At 41.2% G+C, this 26,864-nt stretch overlaps 1 protein-coding gene across 2 annotated transcripts in view; it reads left to right on the forward strand.

Annotated features, from left to right (window-relative positions):
- The first annotated feature begins 3,837 nt into the window (after positions 1-3,837).
- SLC14A2 (solute carrier family 14 member 2) overlaps positions 3,838-26,864 on the forward strand; it is a 75,210-nt gene continuing 52,183 nt past the window's right edge. For both annotated transcript variants that reach the window (XM_036762945.1, XM_036762937.1), the window contains exons 1-6: positions 3,838-4,011; positions 6,314-6,491; positions 9,048-9,237; positions 16,001-16,129; positions 22,298-22,490; positions 26,671-26,818. In XM_036762945.1, coding sequence (XP_036618840.1) covers positions 3,838-4,011; positions 6,314-6,491; positions 9,048-9,237; positions 16,001-16,129; positions 22,298-22,490; positions 26,671-26,818 — 1,012 coding nt within the window. The remainder of the gene's footprint in view (positions 4,012-6,313; positions 6,492-9,047; positions 9,238-16,000; positions 16,130-22,297; positions 22,491-26,670; positions 26,819-26,864) is intronic.

A 26,864-nucleotide genomic window follows, 5' to 3' on the forward strand; every position in this document is an offset into this window, starting at 1 on the left:
CCCAAAACTTACCAGCCTACCAATGGGGAGGGCACATATGTAGAGAATATGAACGACCAGGGGACATATATGTGAAGGTACACAGAGAGCATACATGTAGCCAGGGAACCTGTATAAAAGGAAACACCCCAGGAGTGAAGACACACATTGGGACATGTGGGTGCAAATATGGATGGGGCAACTCATACCCACTGCAATTGTACTCTGGTGATGGCATCCAACTATTCTCTACTAGGTACTGGATATGTGTTTTCCATCTTTGCCATCTCTCCTGGCCCTGTGGTCACCCTAAACTGCTCTCCATCTGGTGATTTTCAGTCATTTTGCCTCTTCAGGACTATCTGCTGTTCTCTTCTCCCAATAGAGGAAGAAAATGCTGGGCATGTCAACTCTTTAGACCTCTCCATTCATAGAGAGGGCTAAAGTTATTTTAGTGTATAGTCTAGGGCAATGAGCCAAAATACTCAGCCTAGTAGCCAAAAAAAAAAAAAAACCAACAACAACAACAAACAACAGAAGCCTCAGGCAAAAATTTAGTCTATTCTTTTCACTGTCTTTTCCAGAAGCCAACTCAAAATCTTTGACCCCAACCAGCTACTTGACTTGAGACTAGAAATTTTCTTTTAGCTTCTGCCAATCTCCTAGTCTTAATCTGTATCTTAAGATTCACTTCACCAAAAAAAAAAAATCCGCAGGGATGAGGAGCCTTCCAGGCTCCCGTAATGTTGCTGTTGGACATGCAAATGAACCTGGGGTGAAAATAAATGAATAAGAGTATGTGCCCTTTTTCAACATTCCTTAACCTTCTGGCCAGCCCATGGGTACCAGCCTTTCTCCATATAAAACATGATACAAATTTGAAAATGAACAGTTCGAAGCAGAATTCCAAACAATAAGCTCTCAGAAAATTTGAGGAAAATGAAGGAAGTCTTCGTGAAGGAAGTAGCCCCTGAACTGACTGACTGTTGACAACAGTTAAGAAATCTAACAGAGCAGAAGAGAGAGTACATAGGTTGCAGAAAGAGGGAAGAAGGATGGATAAGCTGGAAATCCACAGAGGAGGAAGGTGGCAAGTTGATTTCAGCAAGCTACAGCTAGTAGTCCAACTTGGCAGCAAGTAAAATTAGTAAAGGAATGCAATGTAAAGTATAGATAGAAAAATATGTTGGAGCCAAATTGTAAAGATGCCACAAGAGGATAAGAAGGTTTTATTTTATCTGGGGGGTCCCCACTAAAGAGTTTTGAAATGGGAAGGATCATAGTCATGTCTATGCCTTAGAAAGATTATTTTGACAGTTGTATGAAGGATGGATTAGAGATTTGAAAGAGACATGAAGACCAATCAATAGACTGCCAAGTGAGTGTGATGAGGACATTAGGCAAAGGATAAATTCAAAGAATGTTGTAGAAGTTTATTGACAGACCAAGCAACTCATTGGAGAGTTAGGGAGAGGGAAGGGTCACAAATGATTGAAGGTCTCAAACATGAGTTGCTGAGAGAATGGTGGAAATAATGAAGCTTGGAAGAGATATGAGTGGAGAGATGAGTTTCATTTTGAATGTTTTGCATTTGTGTTATTAGTTGGACATGTCCTGTAGGAAATTAATTAGTAACAAGAAACTAGAACTCAAGAGAGAAAATTGAGCTTGATACGGAGATTTGGGAGCCATCTGTGTAGAGATGATAACTGAGCCTGTGGGAGTGAAGACCACAAAGGGAAAGAAGAGAAGACAGCCCACAACAGAGCCATGGGGGACACCAAAAGTTAGGGAGCAGGAGACAGATATTGAACCAGAAAAGAAAACTGAGAACCACTGATCCTTCAGGTGGGAGAGGCATGAGAGAGCTATGTCATGGAAGGCAAGGCAGGAGAGTTCATCCAGCAGGAGGGGGTGGTTAAAGTGATGATGGTCACTGAAAGGTCAAGGAAGATAAAGACTGAAAAGGTCATTGGATTAAGCAATTAAGAAGTTTCCAGTAGCTTTTGGGAGAGCAGTTTCAGTCAAGTGATAGAGTTGGAAGCCAGACTGAACTTACATCAGTATCTGCCAAGTTGAACAGCTATTGTAAAATGCCCATGAGCAGGCAGTAGGTAGCCTAAATGTTGCCACCCTAGACTGTACACCTTCAGATTGACATTAGTTCATCATCAGCCTCTTCTAGTAGGATGACCCATTTTAAAATTTAAAAAATGTCACAGACTCCCCCATGATAGAAATTGCAAAGAATCTGGCTGAATAAGAAGATAAATCATGACCCAAGGCTGCTATGAATTCACTAATGCTTTTGGAGCATTACCATCACCACAGCCTCTACATCTATTTAGAAAAGAATAGTACATATATGTGTGAGACAGTTCAGTCTACAGATGGTGTGTTCGCCTATTCATCATACTGAGTCACGCTGCATATTTTGTTGGAGCTAAATAAAGATCAACATGCCAATGCTTGCTGAACAGATGGATCCTTTGCCATAACTCCATGGCTCCCTAGGGATTCTACATGCACAGGTTGGGAAGCACTGTCAAAGATTCATAAAACATGAGTGTGATAGAGAGTTGAAACCATCCAGAGGTGGCATCTGGAGAGAGAAATATTCAAAAGGGATTGGTTCTCCAATTACTCCCATGAGTCATTCTTTCCCCGTTTTTTGAAAGAGTCTTCTTAATAAGCAGCAATGTTGACAAATTTGTCTTTCCTTTTTTTCAAATTATTCAATAGTATGCTACAATTTTCAAAACTCTTTCTCATATGTTGTCTCCTTGAATCCTCACAGCATCCCTGTGATGCAGGAAGAGCAGGAATTCTTACCTCCATTTTAAAGATGGAGAAACTTTTGAGTTATTCCCCCAAGGCCATGTGTCTATGACTTTCAGTGCCAGAGAGGTTCATGATCCTACCCTACTCTACCCATAACCCATCAAAGACCAGGATCTTCTCCTCCAGTTAAATTTAATGTCTGTTTATTGGATTCCAACTCAGGGTTAAAGGCCAAAAGCAAAAATTCATTCCTCATGTAGGGCAATTAACTCCACCCTCTTCTCTGGTCCCCAGATAGCTATCTCTCCTGTATATATCGCTCCAGTCATGAAACCAGGAAACACTTTATAGAAAAGGTACAAATATAACTCTCTTTCATGCTTCATCCAAACTGACCTACTTGCTATTTCCCAGACAGGACATTCCATTTCTCATTTCTATGTGTTTGAACAGGCCATCTGTCCCCCATGCCTACAATGCATTCCTTCCTCACTTCAACCTCTTAGGATCCTTAGCTTCCTTCAAGACTCAGCACACATGCTACCTTCAACAGAAGGCCTTTCCTAATTTCCTCCCTGTACCCCTGAAATTGTTTTGCTTTGTCTATATATCTGTTATCCATCCTCCCCACCACCACCAACACACTTGCACAATAGAATATAAACACCTTGATGAACTGTTTTGGTTTTTCCTTGTATCTGTCTCTAGCACCTAAGATAATTCCCGGCACATAGTAGGAGCCTAATAAATGATTATTGAATGAATGAATAAGTTGCATTTAACCTAGCCCTTGATGAATGAGAAGGATTTCCGTAGTCAGGGATTGTGGAAGGACATTTCAAGCAGATAGAATGGTGTAAGTCCTCTCCAGAGACAGGTGGTAGAACCATACTATTGGATTGAAGCCTTAGAAATCTGTGGATGTATTACTGTCCCCAATCTTATGATTTACGGTGCAGAGAACCAATCTTATGATTTACTCGCTCCTATCCAGCCTCACCCATAGCCATTCCATGTCTGTTACCTAACTGCTAGGTTGTGTGTGTGTGTTTTTTTATCCACTAATCACAGTGCACGATGAGCAGCCAGCCTCCAAAGGACATGTCTGAGACCCACAACGGCCCTCTGTTGCTAGACCCTCTCTCTGCTAGATGCAGACTTTATGAGTTAGAGTTCATGGGTCCAACATGGACCCCACGTTCCCCCGACATCCACTCAGGTCTTCCCCTCTTGGAAATGCCAGAAGAAAAGGTACACGGGACAATTCTTATATGACTGGTGGGTGGGATAGGATGGTTGGACTCAATATGGGTGGATGTTCCGGTTTCACCTGAAGACATGGTTAGGAAAAGATGGGAGACAGGCAGGTCACCCCTAGCAATATATCATAGAATCATATGGTATTTGAACTGTTAAAAGGGACCTTTGAGATAATCTAGCTCAACCGCCTTATTTTACAGAGGAGAGTGACTTGCCCAAGTTCAGATAGCAAGTTACTGACATAGCTAGTATGGCTAAGCAGTAGCCAAGGAACTCACTTCAGATAGCCAGACTGGAGATCATTTGCTAAAAAGTTCTAAGAATGTCTTGTGGCACACCTGCCTTTCATCCCACCCCACCCCCTCCCTAGGGCCCCAAAAAATGAAAGCAGTTAGTTAAAAAGAAAAAAAAACATCAAAATTGCTGCCCTGGGCCAGCCCCATGGTCCTTTTGTCCAAGATTCTCTGGTTAGGGCCCTAAGGAAGTACCGAGGGAAGGGTAGTGAGAGGTTGTGATGGTTTCTTTGATGTAGACATTAAAAATGGGCAGCATGCTCCAGTCATCTCCAGCTTCCTTTGATAATGCATCATTTATCTAAACTAGTAGAACTCATAACCACTTATCTCTGAAGACTCATTGTTAAGCCCCTTGACCAAAAGAAGTATCTGACTCCTGTCTGCCCTGTGGAGCTGGACATAACAGAGCAGATGAGAATATTCTAATATAGGAATTTGATGTCTCAAAAAGCCACCAGGGTCCCATTAGAGAGCTGGGGGAGGTGGGATGGACAGCCTGAGAATGATTGACCTAACATGTTACTGAATGTAGATAAATTTTTATTTCATAATGTACCATCTCTCAGGGACAACGAGTTTTGCACACTTCATGCTGTCTGAAGAAGGGTGTCCCCTTTGTCCTATCATGCCTAGACACGTGAAAAAAGCCTCAGTCCTCTTCTCCATCTCCTTTATGTGTTTGTTGACTCCAATCCTATTTCCTTTCAAACTTTATGTCTCTACACTGAAGAGTCTTCTTAGCACAGAAAGAAATGGAGGCAGAATGACACAGTAGAATGAGCACTAGACTTTGGAGTCAAGAGACCTAGATCCTAGACCTGGCTCTGCCATTACCTAGCTATGTGACAGTATTCAAATACATCTATGATCTTTTTATGAATGTTCCCTTCAACAATGCAGATAGCAACCTTGTGACATCATAGTCATCAACATAAGGACCTCAGTTTTCTTACCTACAAAATGGGGGTGAAGGGCAGCCTTGAAACGAGGAAGTCCTGGTTTCAGGTTCCACCTCTGATATCTACTGGATATGTGACTCTGGGCAAGTGACTCAAGCTCTCAATGACACCCTAAACCAGTGAAATCACAAATTCAGTAAAAAAATAATTAAAATGGCTTAACTAGATAATCTCTAAGGTCCCTTTCATTTCTGAGAGGCTATAGTTCTCAGGCAGCAGTCTTTGCTACTTGACCATTTGGGAAAGGTTGTTTACTAAGTAACAGCCTGAAAGACTGAGTGTGGCTTCCCAAGGTGCCTCAGGTGGCCCAGATGCTCCCAAGACACCTACTGGCCCCCCTGGAAATGCCAGAGGAAAAGGTACACAGCTCAGCTCTTCTATGACTTGTGGTTGGGAAAGAAGGGTTGGGTTAATAAGGGAGGAGGCTGAGGAATGGTGATGAGAGCTCTAGGAGTGGCTATCTGTGGATAGCTCCACCTAGGATTGACCTCACAGGCAGCTAGTTTACTTATTATTCTCTACGATGGGGAAAAAAATAATGGCCCTTACCATTTCCCAAAATCCCCACCATGAGAGACTCCTTTGCATTGAGTGATATTCTCCAGAAGGCTCCTATGAAAAATATAAATAGAACAATAATATAGCTCGTTTATGTTTTTCAGACTCCTTAGCTTCCATCTAACAGAGAGCAGGTCATTGAGGGATTACCCAGAAGGAAAAAGTTTGATGAAGGAGAGGTTGGGAAAGATCTGGCTAAGGGGACATCAGCCTGAGCGGGGCACAGGACAGCCAGGGAAACAATGTAACGGCTTACGTATGTGCATGTGTGCATTTGTGGATAGTGGAGAACAGAAGAATAAAATCAAACTTCTCCAGAGTATCCCTATTTTATCTCCAGCCCTTCCTGATCCTTCATCTGAGGCCAAATAGCGTCAATCCCCAAATGATAATCCCTATCCCGTCCCCCACTATCTCCAGAAACATCAAATTAGTAACATTGTTTGGTGCCTTTTCTCAACTTTCTCCTCACCCCAAAAGGGTGTCCGGTCAGCCATGGAGGATGGTCCCATGTTGAAAATTGAAAAACCCAGGAGAGAGAGGAGAGAAAGTGCTGCAGCCCGTCAGAACCCAGCCGTCAGTGGCAGCAGCATCAGCCTCTTCACGGCAATGGGCTACCTCACTGGTGAGATGAAGGAGTGCAGCAGCTGGATCAAAGGTAAGGCGAGCCAAAGAGCATCAGAGTGAGACCTTGGCCCAGAGGACCTCCTTCATCCTCCAAGCAAGCTCTTTCCAAGGGCAGGTCACATTTCCCAGTAACAGAGGAAGGGAGGTGATCTCTTCCTTCCAGCACCAGCAGACTTAATCACAGATGTTCTCATCACCCCCCTCCCTCACCATCACACAAAGATAGACATATACTCTAGCTTTGGGGAAAATAGGGGAATGATGCATCCTACAAACCTTGGAATTATGTAGATCCAGTATAGTTTCATCATTGATCATGTTTGAATATTATATAATCATTAATTTAAAGCTGGAAGGGAGCTTAAAGATAACCTAATCTAACATCCTTCACTTTACTATTGAGAAAACAGCCTCAAAGGAAGGGAAATGACTTCCCTAAGGTCACTTCGGTAGTGTGCTCCCATTCCCATCTACCCATTGCTTAAAAGAGCCAGGAGTCATCAACTACAATTCTTTTTGTAAGATGGAGGACCAACATGCTTTACCACTTACTTTACCATTACTCTCTTCAAATTTTCAAGCATTGCTATCTGACCTCTCACTGCATCTTAAGAACCCTTGAACCTTGGAACTTGTCATTTATCATCTTCCTTTCCATTAAACTCTTGTGTAGTTGAGTGACTTGAGATTTATGCTTGCCTTAGCCCACTAACTAGCTGTGCAACCTTAGGCAAATGTACCTCTATGAACCTGTTCCTACATCTGACTTAGATAAACTCTAAGATCCTTTCTAGCTTTAACCCTCCTTGGTTCTATAAATCTGCATCGATGCTCTTTAATTCTATGAAATTATGAATTGGTGGGAACCTTAGCTTCCATTTAGTTGAAAGCTTTTTAACCTAGGGTTTGTGAACTTTCTATAACTGTATTTCAATATAATTCATTTCTTTTATAATGTAATTATATCTTATACATTTTAATAATAACATCAATCTGAGAAGGCACCACTGGCTTCACTAGACTGTCCCTTCTATATACTTGGTTGTGATCTGCGCTTAACATTTGATTACTTGTTTTTAAGTCTTTTTTAGGCCAAGCCAGCATGATGCTAATCATTTAGTTATTACAATCATTTTAGGTCCATATTTTTATTGGATCTGTCCCTTCCTTGTATTTTCCATCTTCTCCCTCCTTCCCAACTTTCTCATTTAAAGAAAAACAAGTATCTGGTATAGGAAATTTATTCTGGAGTCCTTCTTACCCTCCTAGCAAATTCTATACTCAAATTCTCTATTTGAGACTGCCTTGAAAATCAAACCAGCAGGTAGTTTAGAGTGTCTTTCTGTCTTTAGACCCTGCTGTGTGATTTTCATTAGGCCACCTGTTTGACTTCCCTGAAGCCCAGGACCAATGCTGATTTCCCTCCTTGGGTAAAGCAGATTTTTTTCCTGTTATTTAATTCTCTACTCAACACTCTTTTCCCTCCAGGTGACTCTCTTTCTTGCCCAAATCCTAGCTCACAATTAAGTTATACAGTACTGCAGAGAAAAATATACTTTCTTTCTTCCCCTAACCATTGTCTCAATAGATCTCCCTTGAAATGTCCATAGGACATTTTCATCAACTGAGTCAATGACTAGAACCTCAAAACTTGACACCCTATGGATGGAATGCTAGGCTATATTTTCCTCAGCACCTGATAAGGCAGCATTCATAATGGTTTTAACTAGCATTTCTATAGGGCTTTGAGATTTACAAAATTCTTTCCTCACAACCTTGTAAGGTAGGTAGCACAAGTATTATTAACCCCATTTGTGGTGTTAATATGATTAAAGATCTTTTCTGACCATTAATCCCATTAACAAGTCTCAGATGGAGCTAGTTAAGGGAAGCTTGATTAGGAGAGGTTTGTTTGTAGGAAGGCCCAGACCCCTTTTGCTAATTAAATCACAAGGGTTGTGAAGCCCTGGAATCTAAAAAGGGTATATATACTCTGAGAGTAGCCATTAAGCTCTCTCTCAGAACTGTGGGAGGAGAGGACACAGGCAAACAGACAGCTAAGATTTGTGAGTGAGTGTTTATGGGAAGGCCTCAGCAGAGGGGAAGGTTATGGGATGACTTGACTCCCTGCTATGATATCGTGTTTTAAGTTCCTTGCTGTTATGATAAAGTAGACTTACTGGTTTGGGGATATAATTGCTGCTATGTTGAATTGGAGTTATCGGTTTGGGGATTTGATCCTCTGGTGTCTGAATAAATGTTTTACTTCTGTCTTCTAAATGGAGAGTCTCTTATATTCTTCAGTACAGAACTATATAGGCACATTCATGGTCACCATCGATATTGTAACATTTGCCTTACTGATACACCTGAGACCTGTTAATGGGATTAATGGGTGGGGGGAAGATCTTTAATCACATTAACACCATACCATTTTACACTTGAGGAAAGTGAAACTCATGAGGAAAACACTTGATAGGCTTGTGAATTCCCTGTACTCAGCTCAGCTTCCAGTAGCAGGGATATGTAACTATAGAGAGAAATATGAGATCGACCTCAGTGCCTTGGCCATATGGATCTCTTTCAGATAAGCCACTGGCTGTCCAGTTCATTGACTGGGTCCTGAGGGGGACAGCACAGGTGATGTTTGTAAATAACCCAGTCAGCGGAATCATCATCTTCATTGGACTCCTCATCCAGAATCCCTGGTGGACAATCACTGGAGCCCTGGGTGCTGTAGTTTCTACATTGACAGCCCTCGCCTTGAATCAAGACAGGTAAATCCCTTCCTGTGGCTGGCTGGACAAAAGGGAAGAGTTATTTATTTTTCTTGACACCTGACCATGTCTAACCAATGACATGTTTACAGAATAAGTCCTATATGTCCCATACTGTGCCAAGAATTGTGGAATACAGACTTACAAGACATAAGACCTGCCTTCAAAGAGTTTCTTTTTTAATCTAGCCAGATTAAAAAAATGCTACCATGAGAAACACTGAACAATAGAAGATAGCCAAGTATTGAACTGTATAATGTAGGCAATATGTGCTATAGAGTGCCAAATAGGGCTAGAATGTGTGAGAGAAGCTGGTGGATTGAGAGACTGAGTAGATGGTAGCAGAGTAGGGGTCTTTTAGTCAGGAGACCCAAGTTCAAATCCCTGTTCTGAAGCCTATGAGCTATGGGTCATAAGCCTAATTTCCCCCATATTTAAAATAAGAATAATAACACATGTACTACCTATCTCACCAGGTTCCTGTGAGGAAAATGCTATCTAAACCTATAAATGTTTACTATGAAAAGTGGAAAGAATAGGGAGGGCATTCCAGGAGGGGAAAAGGAACAGCATTAAGAAATCAGAGTGGTGAGAATGAAGGAATGTCTATGGGAACAGTGAGCAGACTTTCCTGACCAATGCAGAAGGCCTGTGTTGGGGGCAGGGGGAGGGTCAGGTGGGAACACATAACATGTGCAATGACCCAGAGGTCATTTTTTTTGTCTGACCAGAAGACGTAGGGAGTTGGTGAAGCTGAAATATGAGGTTTCAGGATCAGTTGTGTTATAACTAAGATTGCTAGGACCATCAGGCATGTCTCACATCTCAGATTCCATGGATGCAACTCCATGGAGAAATTACTCTAGAGCTCTAACCCTAATTTTTAAAAGAGGCCACTGCCATACTTATTCTTTATGCCACAGGATCAACAGCTTCCCTGAAGATGCCTTTAGAGCATCGTATCAAACTAAAATAGAAAGACAGGCCACTAATCTGTACATAAGGATCCCTGCCAGTTGCATATTGACTTAATTTTAAAATGTAATATTATCTGTTTAGGGGCAGCTAAGTGGCACCATAGTACACAGAGTGCAGAGCTTAGAATCAAGAAGACTGGTCTTCCTGAGTTCAAATCTAACCTCAGATACTTACTAGCTATGTGGTCCTGAGGAAGTCACTTAATCCTGTTTGCCTCAGTTTCCTCATCTGTAAAATGAGCTGGAGTAGGAAATAGCAAACCACTCCAGTATCTCTGCCAAGAAAATCCTAAATGGGGTCACAAAGAGTCAGACATAACTAAAGTGACTCAACAAAATGATGTTTTATTGTATTTTTATTTATTTTGTTAAATATTTCCCAGTTACATTCTAATCTGGTTCAGGTGGCACTAGGGAGTGTTGTGGGCATTTGCAGCCAGAAGGCTACGTGTCTGACACCTCTGCTGTAGAGCATAATAGATTGGAGCTCAGAGAATCCAATATGATGAAGGGTTCTGTATTAAGTATTTTACTACAGGTAAAAGACTTTGGCCATGGACCTTATCCCTAAGAGGGAACATGTCATCACAGGACCAAGTGCTAGGAGAGACCTGAGAGATTATCTGGTGATTATTTCCAGGGGTGGGGAACCTTCGGTCTCAAGGCCACATGTGGCCCTCTAGGTTCTCAAGTGCCGCCCTTTCACCGAATCCAAACTTCACAGAACAAATCCCCTTAATAAAAGGATTTGTTTTGTAAAACTTGGACTCCGTCAAAAGGGCATACCCAAGGCCTTGAGGCCACAGGTTCCCCACCTCTGAACCCCTTCATTTTCCAGAAAAGGAAACTGCCTCTCAGTAAACATGAGTGACTTGCCCAAGGTCAAACTGGAAACCAGAAAGTCTTTGAACCTATTTCTTCTTATTCTAGAACCTATGTGCTCTTGCCACTACACCACACCATCAGTCACAACCATTCACTAAATACTGACTATAGGCCAGGCATTGGGCTAAGTGCGGAGAACATGTTAGTACCAAGTGTTTCATCATCTGTGGCCAGTTCTTAGACACAAGCCTTCCTCTCTCTCCCCTTGGCATAAATCAGTCAAGGCACTCAGCTAGGTACTGGGGACTCAAAGACTAAATAAATAAATGACTGAGTAGATAGACAGACAGACAGACAGATAGATAGATAGATAGATAGATAGATAGATAGATAGATATAAATAAATAATCCCCGCTCTTGGAGTGTTTATATTCTGTTGGAATGACAAGATATAAGTTTATACAGAACAAAACCAAAATTAATACAAAATTATTAAGTACAAGATGGTTAGGGAAAGAAGGCTATGGTCCTCTTGACCCTGAGGTCTTGACCCTGAGGGGTTCAGGAAAGGCTTCATGTTGAAGGTGATTCTTGAGCTGCATCTTTAAAAAGTGAAGGATTCTGTGAGGCAGAGATGAGCAAAACACGTATTCCTGGAATGAGGAATGGCCAGCACAAAGACACAGAAATGAGAGATGGAAGGTCATCTTTGCGGAGCAGAGAGAAGGCCATTTTATCTGGATGATATAGTGTAGGAAGGGGAGTAATATATCATGGAGCCACAAAGATAGGTTGGGTTGTAAAAAGTTTATATTTTATTCTAAGGGCAATTAGGGAACCAGTAGACTTTATTGAGCAGAGTAGTGACATAGTCAGATCTAGGCTTAAAGAAATTCACTCTGGCAGTTGTGTGGAGGATGAATTGGAATGGGAAGAGACTTGAGGCAGGGAAACCAATTTGGAGGACATTGCAATAGTCCAAATGAGAAGTGATGAACTAAGATGGTGACTGTATGAGTATGGAGAAGGGGTCAGTCATGAGGAGGAGTAATGTTGAAATTATGAACCTGGGGAGACTGCAAAACTAATGGCAACCTTAGCAAAAATAAGGAAATTCATATGAAGAGAATGGGATTTGAGAGAAAAGATTATGGGTCTTGTTTTAGGCATGTTGAGTTTGAGTTGTTTCCATGCGATTCACTTTGAAAATTTCTGAAAAAGCATTTCATGATTGGATCTCAAGAGAGAGTCAAAGGCTAGATATATAGATTTATAAATCTTTTATATAGAGAAAACAATCGAAGGGGGCTAATGAGATTAGTAAGAGATAGGCTGTTGAGAGAGAATATGTGAAGAATATAAGAGAATATAAAAATATCCTCAAGATGGAGCCTTGGGGAATATACACAGTTAAGGTGTATAATATGGATAAGCCAGTAAAAAAGACTGAGAAGGAAGGATGAGACGGGTACTATAGGAGAACAAGTAGAGATTAATTTCATGAAAGCTCGGGGAGGAGAGAATATCCGCGAGGAGAGGCTAGTCAACCATGTCCACTGCAGCAAAGAGCTCAAAATAAGGACTGAGAAAAGATCATCAGATTTAGTATTTAAGAGGCTGCTGGTGTCTATGGAAAGAGAAGTTTCAGTTGAGTGATGAGGTCAGAGATCAGAATGAAAAATGTTGAGGAGTGAGAAATAAGAGAATAGAGGCAACTAAAATGTTTTGGTTTGGCTGAGAAAGGGGGAGGCTATATAGGATGACAGCTTGTGTGGATGGTAGAGTCGAGTGTAATTTGGTTTTTTGGTTTTTTTTAAAGATAGGGAGGAGGTATGAGCATGGTTGAAGGCAGTAGGAATTACTGAAAGGAACTAGTACTTAGGGATTGATTAGATTGGATAGACTGAAGGAGGGAGAGAAAAAATAGGGAGGAAGGATTATTGGGGGTAAAATTTTATAGAGAAGAGAGGATCAAGAGTATATATAGTAAGTTTGGCTTTGGCAAGAAGGGTCATCCTATTATCAGAAACTGGAGGAAATGAGAAGAGGATAGGGGATGATGACAAGGAGTTTTGAGATGAAAAGGGGAGTTTGATGTAAATGGCCCCAATTTTCTCAGTAAAGTAAGAGGGGTTATCCTCAGCTGGGGGTGGGGGAAAGATGTGAAAGACTAAAGGAGAGAAGAAAAGTCTTGGCAATTTTCTGGGGAGGGTGGGATAGGAATCAATTAGAAAAGGATAAAAGGATTGCTATAAAAGGACCAGTTTAAATAACATACATTTGTAGTATATTCCAACTCTGTTTAGCAGTAGGTGAGTAGGGGCAGAGTGGTGGGAATAGCTCAGAGCTGGAGTTTTGCAACAGATAGTCATCAAGGTCACAAGGGCATGTTCCCAATTCTCTGTACTTTACCGGCGATGAAGTCTGAGTACCACCCTCTATAGCTAGTCTAATTTCTGTGTCCTATCATTCCTCCTACATTCAGCTGTCCCCGCACCACCCCCCCAAGTCTGCATGCGTATTCCTGTCTCCATAACTTTTACTCATTCACTTCCCCTTTTATGGAATGCTTTCTCCCCACCCCTCACTCCTTTTCTAACTTTGCTCTGTGTGTCAAGTTCCATTTTTTTCCATAGTCTTTCCTGACCCCTCTCTGGATTTCCCTACCTTCTTTACTTAATGTCACAGAGTTTAGCATTAAATTATCCTTGAATTAGATCAAGGGTCTCCTCTCTTCGGTTATCCTATAAATACCTTGAGGGCAGAGAGCCTTTCTCACCCTGGTTCTGAACCCATAGGAGGTCCCCAATTGATTTGCCAATAGCTAGTCCTTTACCAGAAGTAGCAAAATTCTAGACCCCATTTGATATGTCTGAGCACATGTCCAGGTCATTATCAATAAGTTATGGCTTCCTTATATAATTGGGTCAGATAACCACCCAAAAGTAGCCTAGAGAAATCTCAACATGTCAGGCCACTAGACCAAGTTTCTAGGGACAATCAGACACTGAGGTTCTCTCCCATCTCCAAAACTCTGAAAAATCAGAAGTGTTGGGTTCCCCGGGGCCCAGTGGTCCAGTGACTCAATTCCTTCTGGAGAAGTCCCCACCAAACTCATCTCCCAAACACCCACAACTTACACTCTTGTATGTTAACCAGGGCACAGGCAATAGATTTCTAGGAATAGTGAGCACTTCCTTGGAGAAAAGATTTTACGGAAGTGGAACTAGCGGGGCAAGAATATTAAGGCCAAAAACATCTGCAAGAATGTAATTTGGATGAAGTTACTACCAACATCAGATATCTTTGTAATAAACATTGTATAGACATTTTTCCTGAGAAGTGAACCACACAATGGAACATGCCCTAGGCCAGTATCTCTCCAAGGACAGCCCTACCCAGAGTTACTAGGATAATTAAGAATATGGTCTTTATACAAAAAAAAAAATTTTTGAAAGAATATAGCATTTAAAGCTGGGGCAGGGAATGAGGTTCCTCAAACTGGACATAAAAAGACAATGGATTCAGACTTAGGAGAGGGAAAGGAATAAGCAGGCACTATGCTAAGCACTTTACAAATATTATCTCGTCACGACAAACATGGGAGGTGGATAGTATTATCATTCCCATTTGACAGTTGAGGAAACTGAGGCAAGTTAAATTTTTGCCCAGAGTCACACAGCTAGTACCTGAAGCTGGATTTGTTCTCAGATATTCCTGACTCCCAACTCAGCTATCTACCTATTGCACCATCTAGCATTTGATTTGCTAGCTTAGTGTCTACCAAACCTCTGTCCTTCTTCTCCAGCATAATATTGAGATTATGCATTTGTATGCATGTGCAATGACTTTATACACATGAATGCTGGGAAATAAAGGAAAGAAACAAATAGCCCTCACTCTTCCAACAATCCCCAAACATTCATATTTAACTTGGGACTGCACTCAGACATCCTCATCTTCTGTGCTAGGACTCAGTGTTTCTACACTGGCAACACAATATCTAGGCGCATGGTACTTGGGGGCAAGAGAAAGAGGTAGAGAAGAGGGAAACAGCCCCAAAACAATATAGAAACAGAAAGCAAACTCATAATAAACAAAAATGGTAGAATATTAAACAAATCAGGCAGTTAGGTGGTACAGGGAATAGAGCACCAGGCCTGGAACAAGGAAGCAAGCAAGTCATTTCACCCTTGCCTCAGTTTCCCCATCTGTAAAATGGAGATACCACCCCCCCAAAGTTGTTGTGAAGGTCAAGTTATTTAATAATTGTAAAGCATTTAGCACAGTGCCTGGCACATAGTAAGCATTATGTAAATGTTAGCTATTATGATTATCTAGAAGACAGCTGGGTGCTCTGTGAGTTTTCTGGATTGACTCAGTTCAGTCATTTTACTTGCCTAACTAACAAAGTCGGAGGACTTTGACAAGGATGGAAAATAAAATTACGTAAGTAAAAGTGCTCTATTAATGCAAGTAGTTATTATTTTCATCACCAGTAATTATGCTGAAATTCATCCTGTAGGAGTAGTGAAAACTAGAAAGCTAAAGAATTGCTTGGAGCAGTTCAACTCCACAAATATTTACTAAAAAGTTTAAAATAAAAACAAGGATAATCAATATTAGGCTGATCAGTGAGAAAGAAAGATTTCAGAGCTTCTGCTGCATCCAATTTCAGGGTTAGGGGGTACAGGGGAGAGAACACCGGACCTGCTTTAAGGAAGACAACCTGAGTTCAAATCCTGCTTTAGACACTTTACTTTGTGTGACCCTGGACAAGTCAGGTAATCTTTGTCTGCCTCACTTTCCTCATCTCCAAAAATGGTAGTAATAATAGCGCCTACCTCCCAGGGTTGTTGTGAGGATAGAATGAGATATTTGTGAAGCACTTTGTAAATTTTAAAGCACCTTATACAAGCTATTATTAGTGTTTATTATTATTATTATCATTTGTCCCAAAGGTCTGCCATTGCCTCAGGACTACATGGGTACAACGGTATCCTGGTGGGACTACTGATGGCTGTCTTCTCAGACAAACTAGACTACTACTGGTGGCTTCTATTTCCAGTTACCTTTACCTCCATGACATGGTAAGGAATACTCACGCTCTTAACTCATACATAGATCTCCCCTGAGGCCTAAGCCAGAGAACCTTGACCTATTCATTCTTCAGCAAGGGAGTCAGGGGTGATGATATTTCCTTTGCTTAGGTCCCCAACTCCCATGAGGATGGAGCCAATGTATGTGCCAGTGATGTAGGCCAGATAACAGGATTTGAAAGAACATAGCTGGTGGGCCCATGGGCACAGGTCACACCATGACACAAAAGGGTAACTAGGACATCATGCCAAGGTCAAACCAAAGAGTACAGTGGATTAAACAAACTCAGAAGGTGAGATGAAGACATGAAACAGAGGCCAGACCAGTAGGCCAAAGTCTGGAGGTGGTCAGCACAGTTGGTATGAGGTATTAGAGAATGGAAGTTTGTCTCATACAAATTTTCTGCTTGAAATAGCATTACTCTATGGGTAAGGTATAGTGGTCACACTCACCTCCCTTAACTCTACTCAGTACAACTCATGTCCTAGGGTTATGAAAAGACTCTGGGCTTACACAAACCAGAATCAGTCCAGGCTGCTAAACCCCTATAAGGGTCTCTCTATATCTTTGGCTAATCCTCTCCACCTAGAATTACTCCAGCAAAACCCTCCAAATATATTCATGGGACAACTCATATCTAGGATATCCCAAATGTAGGTAACAGAGCCCCCAACACTTGAAAGCAAATGGAGTTGTGTATAACACAATCTTGATTTCACCCCATAGAAAAGATATAAATGATTCATTAGAGCCTGCATCAAGGTACAGAAGTGCAGTAAAAAGAGTTCTAGATTTCATGTTAAGGGACATCAATTCAAATGCTGCCTCTCCCATTTGTTATCTATCGTGACATTGAGGTATTTAGGTGGCACTCGTCCTGGAGTCAGGAAGACCTGAGTTCAAATCTGACCTTAGATATTTACTAGCTGTGTGACCCTAAGCATTTAAGCTCTGCCTGCCTCAGCTTCCTCAGATGTAAAATTTGGGTGCTAATAGCACCTACCTCTTAGTATTGTTATGAAAATCAAAGGAGCTAATATTTTTAAAGCACTTAGCACAGTACATGGCTCATAGTAGGTGCTAAATAAGTGCTTATTCACTCTCCCTTCCCCCTAACAATCTCTAAAGGCTGTCAATCAACAGACTTAAAGTTTCAGACCAGGCTCTATCATTGCCTTACTGTGTGATCTTAGACAAGGCTGACTTTACTGTGCTTTCAGTTGTCTCACATGCGCAATGGGGATTATGATCACAGAGCTTTGCATAACTCACAGAATTCTTGTAATGCTAAAAAAAAAAAAAGAAAAGAAAAGAAAAAAGAAAGAAAAAGAAAAAAGATAACACATATTATTTTCATCATTACTATTAATTATTCCTAAAATCTGTTCTGTGGAACTAGTGAAAATAAGGTAATTGAAAACCTCCTCATAGTCAGGACAGAGATTATTTGGAGCAATTTAATTCAACAAACATTTATTTAGTAAGAACTTTTGGGCACTTTGCAAACATTATCTCAATTGATCCTCACGGCAACCTGAAAAGTAAGTACTATTATTATCCCTGCTTGACAAATGAAGAAACTGAGGCAGGTAGAAGTTAAGTGACTTGTCCAGGGTCTCACAGCTAGTAAATGTCTAAGGCTGGTTTTGATCTCAGGTCTTCCCGGCTAAGGTACTTTGTCACTGATACAGACCTTGTTTGCAGTAAGGCTACTAATTTAGGATGCCCACAGCACCTAATAGACTACTGGAGCTAAAGCAGATGCTCAATACATACTTACTGGTTGATTGATATACTGTTGTTGTTCAGTTGTTTCAGTCATATCCAGCTTTTTGTGACCCCATTTGAGGTTTTCTTGGCCAAGCGACTAAAGTAGCCTACCATGTCCTTCTGCAACTCATTTTACAGATGAGGAAACTGAGGCAAACAAAGTTAAATGGCTTGACCAAGATCACACAGCTAGTAAGTGTATAGGGCTGGATTTGAATTCAGGTCTTCCTGATTTCAGGCCTGGCACTCTATCAGCCATGCCACCTAGCTGCCCAGATTGATGTACTGACGGGAATTATTAGCCACAGGATAATTGAGAGCTCCCTATTTCTAGGCAGTAACAAAAGGAAGACCATAGAATAAGAGATCATTAGAATAAAAAAGGTTTCAGATGTTATCCAGGTCCCACACATCTGGTAAGAAAAGGGCACAGGTCAAAAGAATGACCAGAACCCCTAGTGAGGTCAAGCCAAGGAGTTCATTGGATAAAACAAATTCAGAATATGAGGCAAAGTCATGAAATCAAGACCAGAACAGCAGTGCAAAGTCTGAAGGAAGTCATTCTACAGATAAGAACTTAAGTCCAGAGAAGGGAAGTTATTCACCCTGGCCACATAGCTGCTTAGGGGAAGGACTGGAACTAGAAAATCCCTATCTCCTGGTCTAGTGTGTGCCTTTTATCAGTATACCATCCCTGCTCCCAGTCAGTTCCAAGGAGAATAATTTATGTTTCATATCTCCAAAAAGGAGATCTCTTTTATTTCCTTCTTATGAGGCTTTTAAAACAAATTGGCTTAACTTGGCTTGAATAATATTTAATAACTGTCTAGAAGCACTTCAAAATATGTTATAACATTTAATATCCTGAGTTAATTACTTTGCCTTTCAAAGCTTTCTTATCCTGCCCAGGAAAAAAATAGGTGAATACTGATGTCTGTGAGAATCTTCTTAAAGGCTTTCACATCCAAGGGTATGGAAAAAAAAAAGGGGGACCTGTGTAAATCTTAATGTTTGTACATGAAGAAAACAGACGTAAATAGACCAATTATTCACTTGTCATTTCCGCTAAATCTCCTTTTTTAGTACTTCCTCTACCTCAGGCACCAGTGTTTTTCAGGATGTGCTTTATCCCACCTGTTAGGAAAGAAAATAATAAAAATAAACTAATTCATACTAAGATGCCAAGGACTTCTTGCATTTTATCTCCAATGGAGGCTTATATTTCAGAAGGGAATACCTAGAGAGGGAAAGTTTAATTCAATAAAATGAATTTTACTGGTGAAATTCCAGACACTGGAACGATTTGGTGAGACAGACTTTTAGCAGCTCCAATGAATAAAAAACAAAAGGAGGTAGGAAAATTCTGTTGAGAACCTAGAAAATTGTTGCTAAAGTTAATGCTGAAGTTACTTGTTCCAAAGCTTCTTCGGATACTCTGGACCATTGCTTCTTAAACTGTGGGTCGTGAGTAACTGAATGTGGAGGGCTCGAAAAATTTGGCAACAATAAAAGGTTTCTGAATGCACAACGATCAAAAATTAATTCAAAATCAAATGCGTAACAAATCGAGGTGTTTCTGGCAACGTTTGCCCGTGTTGCATCAGGCAGCTTCGCCGCAGCCTTGGTTCTGAACACAGCACCGATGATTATAAAATCAAAATATTAACTCTGAAAAACTTTGAAGATGTTCCACATTCTGCAGTATCAAATATTCCACCAAGATTTAATCCTTCATGTAAAAATAAACAAGCACATCCATCTTATCAGTATGCAGATTTGCTTCCATCTTTAACAAAAACCAGAATCAATGCTGGGTGCTGAGCTCCCAAAAGGCCATCCCTCCTGTAAAAGAGCAGCAGAGAGGGGCAGGTAGATGGCACAGTGGATAGAGTGCTAGGCCTGGAGTCAGGATGACCCGAGTCAAATTCTGGACTCCAACACTCAACATCTGCGTGACCCTGGGCAAGTCACTTAACCTCTGTTCACCTTAGTTTCCTTAGCTATAAAATGGAGAGGATCAAATACAGTGTCATCTCTCATATGAGTAGAATAATAACACCTACCTCCCAGGACTGTCGTGGGGATCAAATAGGATGATAATTATAAATCACATAGGCACAAGGCAAAACTATATGTATAAGAATTGTTTTAAAATAAATTTATTTATAATTTATTATCAGTAAATGTTTGATTTATTTGTCTGTTTTATATAGCTGTATACCTGGGGTCTTGTAAAAATTTCTCAGGCAAAAAGGTGTCATGAGTGGAAAAAGTTTAAGCCCTGCTCTAGACAATTGCTTGTATAAGAAGGCAGTAACTTAGAAGTAGTGACCATAGGTGACACTAGAGGAAGGGGATGGGAAAATATAAAAATGGGAAACAAGAATTATAAAAACATGGTCTGGAGACACTTAGTGCAGGGGCTAAGGGTCTAAGATGCCTCCATAGCCCCAGGGGCATTGCTATATTCTCCACTACATCACAAGAGATGATTTCACCCATTGGGACCTTCCCTTCCCAGATATAGATCACAACCCCTTCATACCTGAGGAAACAATTTTATGGATTTCTGCTGTGAAATATATTAATTAACTAATAGCCAACCATGTGATGATGAACATCTCCAAATATAGCTCAGCTTGTCCTTGGATGACAGATCCTGTCCCTGTGTTTGAGCCCATGTTTGGGAAGCCTTTCTGAGCTTGGATGAACCCGCCAACAGTTTACATTCCACTTGCACAGCCTTTGAGAATTCGAACTAGTTTGTCTAGCCAGACATTTTGGATGACTGTTGAAGACAGGAGGTACACATATGTTGTTGAGTCATTTCAGTCATGTCTGACTCTTTGTGAGTCCTTTTTGGGGTTTTCTTGGCAAAGATACTGGAGTTGTTCGCCATTTCCTTCTCCTACTCAGTCTACAGATGAGGAAACTGAGGCAAACAGGGTCAAGTGACTTGCCCAGGGTCACACAGCTACGAAGTGTCCTAGGCCAGATTTGAACTCATGAAGATAAGAGAGTCTTCCTGATTCCAAGCCCAGCACTCTATGCGCTATGGCGCCACCTATCTGTATGCTTATAACGGAGGAAAAAGACGAGAGATTTAAGATGTTAATTGTGGTCTCTTTCTTATACTTGCTACTCATTTCCCAGGACTACCCAAAGACACTGGGCATACAAAACCCAGAATCAGTGCTGGGTGCTGAGCTCCCAAAAGATCATCCCTTCTGTGAAGGAGCAGCAGAGAAGGGCTTCAGTAGAGATTATTGAGGCAGGTAGATGGCACAGTGGGGAGAGTGCTAGGTCTGGAGTCAGGAAGACCGCATTAAATTCTAGGCTCAAACACTCAACAGCTGTGTGACTCTGGGCAAGGGTCTTAACCTCTGTTCACCTTAGTTCCCTTAGCTATAAAATGGAGAGGACCAAATACAGCATCATCTCTAAAATGAGTAAATTAATAGCACCTACCTCTCAGGATTGTTGTGAGGGATCAAATGAGATGATAATTATAAATTACATAGCATAATCCCAGGCACAAGGTAAGTGCTATATAAATGTTTAATAATAATAATAAATAATACAATATTTGTAAAGCACTTAGCAAGCACCTGGAACATAGAATGCTCATTCCCCTCCTATCCTATATTACATCAGAACATAGGAGCTATGGTTTCCCATGAGAAAGGTTATGTTCAATATCTTTTGTTTAAGAAGAAAGGTGATGACTGTATTTTATTAAAGTTGTGACAGAAGCATAAGAAATTTCAGTTAACTGGAAAGTTTGCTCGTGTCTTTGAAATGAGGAGTCCCTATAATGATAGCTGGAACAATAAAGAGAATCAAAATGGGCTAAGACATGGAGACATGGACACTCACTAGCTGTGTGACCCTGGGCAAGTCACTTAACCCAGTTTGCCTCAGTTTCCTCATCTATAAAATGAGCTGGAGAAGGAAATGAAAAGCCACTTCGGTATCTTTGCCAAGAAGACCCCAAATGGAGTCGCAAAGAGTTAGACATACCTGAAATGACTGAACAACAAACAATAAGACATGAAAAGGATAGAATGGGGTTAAAGGTAAGTTTATTTAGAGTGTATTTGGTGATGAGGCAGTGTGGCACAGCAGTTAAGAACACTGTCTTGAATTTAGGAAGTCTAGGTTTGAATCCTGGCTCTAACATGTAATCACTATGTGACCATGGGTGGGTAAGTGACTTAATCTCTCCAGTCCTCAGTTTCCTTATCTGTAAAACAGGGACCATAATAATTGAATCTCATGAAATTCTTGTGAAGAAAGCAACGAATAAACTTTAAAACACTCAAGAAATGTGAGCTATTATGAGTTTGTAGGCAGCGTTGATAATTCATGAAATGACTGTTTTCTTTCAGTCCACTTCTTTCCAGTGCCCTGAGCAGCATCTTCAGTAAATGGAACCTCCCTGTCTTCACACTCCCGTTCAACATTGCGGTGTCACTGTACATGGCAGCCACAGGCCATTACAACCTCTTCTTCCCCACGACGCTGGTGCAGCCCATCACCTCAGTGCCCAACATCACCTGGTCTGAGATTGAAGTACCTCTGGTGAGTCCCTCCCAGGTTACCCAGTATTGTGACCAATACTATGTGCCTAAGTCAACAACATATTTCTCAACTACTTCCCTCTCTCTAAATTGTCTCATTTTGATTATGTATTTTCACACGTAGGCATGTATATGACATATGCATGCAATTATACATGTGTACATATAGATATGTATGCATGTACATTATTGAACTCTTCATATACATGTATACATGCATAGCCATGTGTTGCTGTATACATGTGTCTAGATGTATAATATTTATATTATGAATTTATTTATAATCATATTGTTATATCAGGATTTGTATTATGTGTGAATTATACCTTTTATATAATATATAAAGATAAAAGCATATCATATGTAAAGTATACATACATATATATATATGTGTGTAATAAATACACATATGTGTACGTAGGTTTTCTCCCTTGCTAAAATGTAATCTCCCTGGGGGCAGGGACTACTTAATTTTTATTTTGGCACTCAGCACAGTACCTGGCAGATAGTATGTATCTAACAAAAGCTTGTTGATTCACTAAATTATTAAAATGAGATAAATTGATATTTATCTGATATTTACTGATCTGATATTTGTTATTAATTCTGAATTCATTAATTCACTCAAGGAAAAAATGTGCTCAACCACATGCTAGCTACTTTAGCAGAGAGGATTTGGGGGTACTAAAGAAATAGAAGATATGTTTGCTACTCTCAAAGAATTTACAACCTAAGTTATCCACCTATACCATCTGCCCCAACTTGGCCTGTTCTAAGTCAATAACATATTTCACAACTACCCCCCCTCTCTAAATTCTCTCATTTTCATTAAGTATTTTCACATGCAAGCATGTACATGACACATGCAAACAAGTTGGAAAAGTCACACATCCCAGAATGCAAAGGGGCATTATGTTTTGTGAACTGAAACTCTAATTACTGAGGTGGGATGCAGGATCAGAGTGGGCAGGGAAAAGGGGCGTGTGTGTCTTTGTGAGTCCACTAATTGTTGTAAGTTGTCTATTCAAAGTAAGTCCTGCTCTTCCCATCCAATCCCAGGGTCAGAATGAGGAAAAGCTGTAGGTCATTTCCATCATTCTAGGGCTATGAAAACTACAGCTCTTCCACTGTATCCTACTGTAGACTCAAGCTCCATCCCTACCAGACCAGGCTAGATGGTAAAAAGCAGCTAACACCTACTACTCTCCTTCTACCAGATAATTTGGGCCCTGAACCACAGGGAAGCAGTATTGTATGGCATTAAAAAAAATCACTGGAATCATAGAAATCCCAGGTTTGAATATTGATTCTGCTCCCTACTAGCTCTGTGACTTTGGGGAAATCACTTCGCCTCTCTCCGCCTCAGTTTCCATGTCTATAAGATGAGTGGGTTGGTTTGGGTGATAGCCAGTGTTCTGTCTAGTTCTGATGTGATAGTGTCATTTTTCTACCCTTTCTCTCTAAAATATAAGTGAAACTTGCTGCTTTTTCTTTTTCTTTTCCATCTTTCTTAAGCTGAGAATTGGTGAGGGGTTAGGTACAGAGGGAAGGATGTATTTGGAAAGTTGGTAGTGTTCAGTAAATTTCCAAGACACACCTGGCTGCCCTTCACACCAGGGTATCAGGGGTACCAGGCTGGGAAGAACAGCCCCCTGACACAGCTGACCAGGCTGAAATATGAATTACAGCAGAGGTGGCAAACACAGGCTCTGTTCCAAAGCAACTTGTCCTCTCATTCCTCTCATTCTTGCCTGCTTGGGCTTAAAACCTCGTAAAAACCTCCATTTCCAGCTCCAGAAATGGATTTTGGATCCCCTCTGTATCCTACATTCCTTGGACATTGGCAAAGTGTTGGGAGCACGGGGTATTTATTTAGTAGATTTCCAGACTGTTCCTCGGGCCTAAGCCGAGTTCCTCATTATTGTACATAGTGTTTTCTTGGTGCCAGGAAATGGTGTTTGAATATTGGAAAGCTCCCTAGGCCAGGCTTGCCAGCTAGCACAGGCCCTTCCAATAGAAGCCCTAAAAGAAATTAGAGAGGTTCCTAATGAAAATCAGGCTTTAGGCTCCAGGGGAATCATGTGACCAATTCACACAGCCTGTAGTCGAGGGGCACAAATACTTGTCCAGACCTTCCAGCCTTATTGTCCATCCTTCCTCTTCACACACTCTGTTAGAACCAGACTGCCCTTCTTGCTGTTCCTCACACATGATACTCCATTTCCTGTCCATGTGCAATGGTACCCATTGTCCCCTGTGCCTAGAATGCACTAGCTCAACTCCTTAAAATATCTAGCATCCTTCAGACCTCATTTGAAAGGTCTATCTGCAGTCTATCCAGGCCCCAAGAGGGAGGCAAAAAGAAGAAGAAAGAGGAGATGGAGGCAGAGGCGGGGGAGGAGGAGGACCCACAGTCCTTGTCCCTAGAGAGTTTCCAATCAGATTGTGGAAAGAAGAGCAGCACTCACAGACTCATAGAACACTAAGAAGGTTACCTGAGAGGTCACCTAGTCCAAATGGCTCTTTTTACAGATAAGGCAACCGAGGCCCAGATAGGGGGAGTGACTTGCCCTAGGTCATGCATCTAGTTGGTAGCTGAAATAGAGTAAAAACCCAGGTCTTAGAAATTCCCAGTCTACTGGTCTTTCCATGATGCTATGCTGCTATCTATTCATTTTTGCCAAGTGAGAGCAAACCACAAAGACAAGCCCTCCCCGGGCTAGGAAGCAGGCTGCAAGAGTATATGACTGAAGTTTCTAACTTTATGAAGTAGATGGGAGATGAATCAGAATTTTTCAAGAAATAACAAGAAAGCAAGATAATTAAGAGCTAGGGGAGATGTTACAGATTCTAACTCCTACACAAGCCCCAGGAAGGGAGTGGCATGTGCATGTATGTGCATACATGTGGGAATAAGCTAGTTATCCATACTCAAGACTAAAAAATAAAGAAAAGTTCTGTCTTGTTTACTTAGGGCAGTATAGTATTACCACGTATCACTATCTTACTTTCCAATAGACTGTAGGCTTCTCGAGTGCAGGGGTTATTTCAGGAAGTAGTGGGTTCCCCATCAATGATAGCCTTCAAGTAGATGGTAGATGACCACCCGTTGAAGATGGTGTAGAGGGAATAATTATTCAGATACGTATTGGACTAGATTCCCCCAATCCCAAGTTCTTTTCCAATTCTGACATTTTACATTGTTCATTCTTTACTTAAAGTATCTCTCTTATCCATTTCTTTGATCCCTAGATCCCACCGCAGCAGTCCATTGCCACATTCTTTATTGTTACTATTGTCTCTCAGTTTCCTTCTCACTCCAGTCTAGTCTATTCACCCTCCTAGCTTCCATCCTGCCATGACCCTCCTCAAGAACCAAGGAATGTTTCCCATCATCCTCTGATGCTTCATGTGTTGACTCCCCAATGGGTCTGCAAGTTCTGTGAGGGCAAGCAGGAAGTCTTTTCCTTCTCTTGCATCCCTCACAAAATCTAGAAGAGGGTTAGCCATATAGTAGCCACTCAATAAATTACGGTTGAAGGTTAATCATGGCTCAATTGAGAGACTGAAGGGGAAAGTCAAGTCATCAACAAACATTGATTAGGGACTTACTGTGTGCCAGAGACTCTATTCGGTGCTAAAGATACAAGAAAAAAAAAAAGGCAAAACAATCCCTGCCCTGCTGAGGCATGGGTTCTGGCACTGGTACCAGCTATCTTTGGGCAAATCAATTCGCCTCAGCTTCCTCCCCTATAAAAAAAAAAAAAGGAAAAAGAGGTTGGATTAAATGATCTTAAAATTCCCTTCTAGCCCTAATGACTTCCCAGTTATCGAGGATTTAAGGAGATTCTTCAATGCCTTAGAAGTTCTATCATACTGTTATTGGGTTGAACGTTCATTGTCAAGATGAAAGCATCATGGACCTTGGAAATTTGTCCTTCTAAAGCCCCTATGCTTAGACCAGCTGCCCAAGAATCGTGCTTGAGATACAGGAATGCCTGACCACTGGCAGAGTGAAGGGCTGTTTGCCCTCATTAGTGAACTCTTCTTTCCCACAAGCGGGGCCCAGAATCACCATCCTGTTCCACTTCATTACTTCCCCAGGGTGTGGCTCAAACAGCATACATGTGCATTGGTCCATGCTCCATGGTGACCCGCCCTCGTTTCTGTTGGTCTTGTAGCTCTTACAAGCCATTCCTGTTGGAGTCGGTCAAGTGTATGGCTGCAGCAACCCCTGGACAGGCGGCGTTTTCCTGGTGGCCCTGTTCATTTCCTCACCACTCATTTGTCTCCATGCAGCTATCGGCTCCACTGTGGGCATGCTGGCAGGTAGGGTGAATCTACTTGCCTATGTCTATATGGGATTACATTTTAC

The sequence above is a fragment of the Trichosurus vulpecula genome, chromosome 1 (genome assembly GCF_011100635.1).
Source record: "Trichosurus vulpecula isolate mTriVul1 chromosome 1, mTriVul1.pri, whole genome shotgun sequence".
Classification (NCBI taxonomy): Eukaryota; Metazoa; Chordata; class Mammalia; order Diprotodontia; family Phalangeridae; genus Trichosurus; species Trichosurus vulpecula.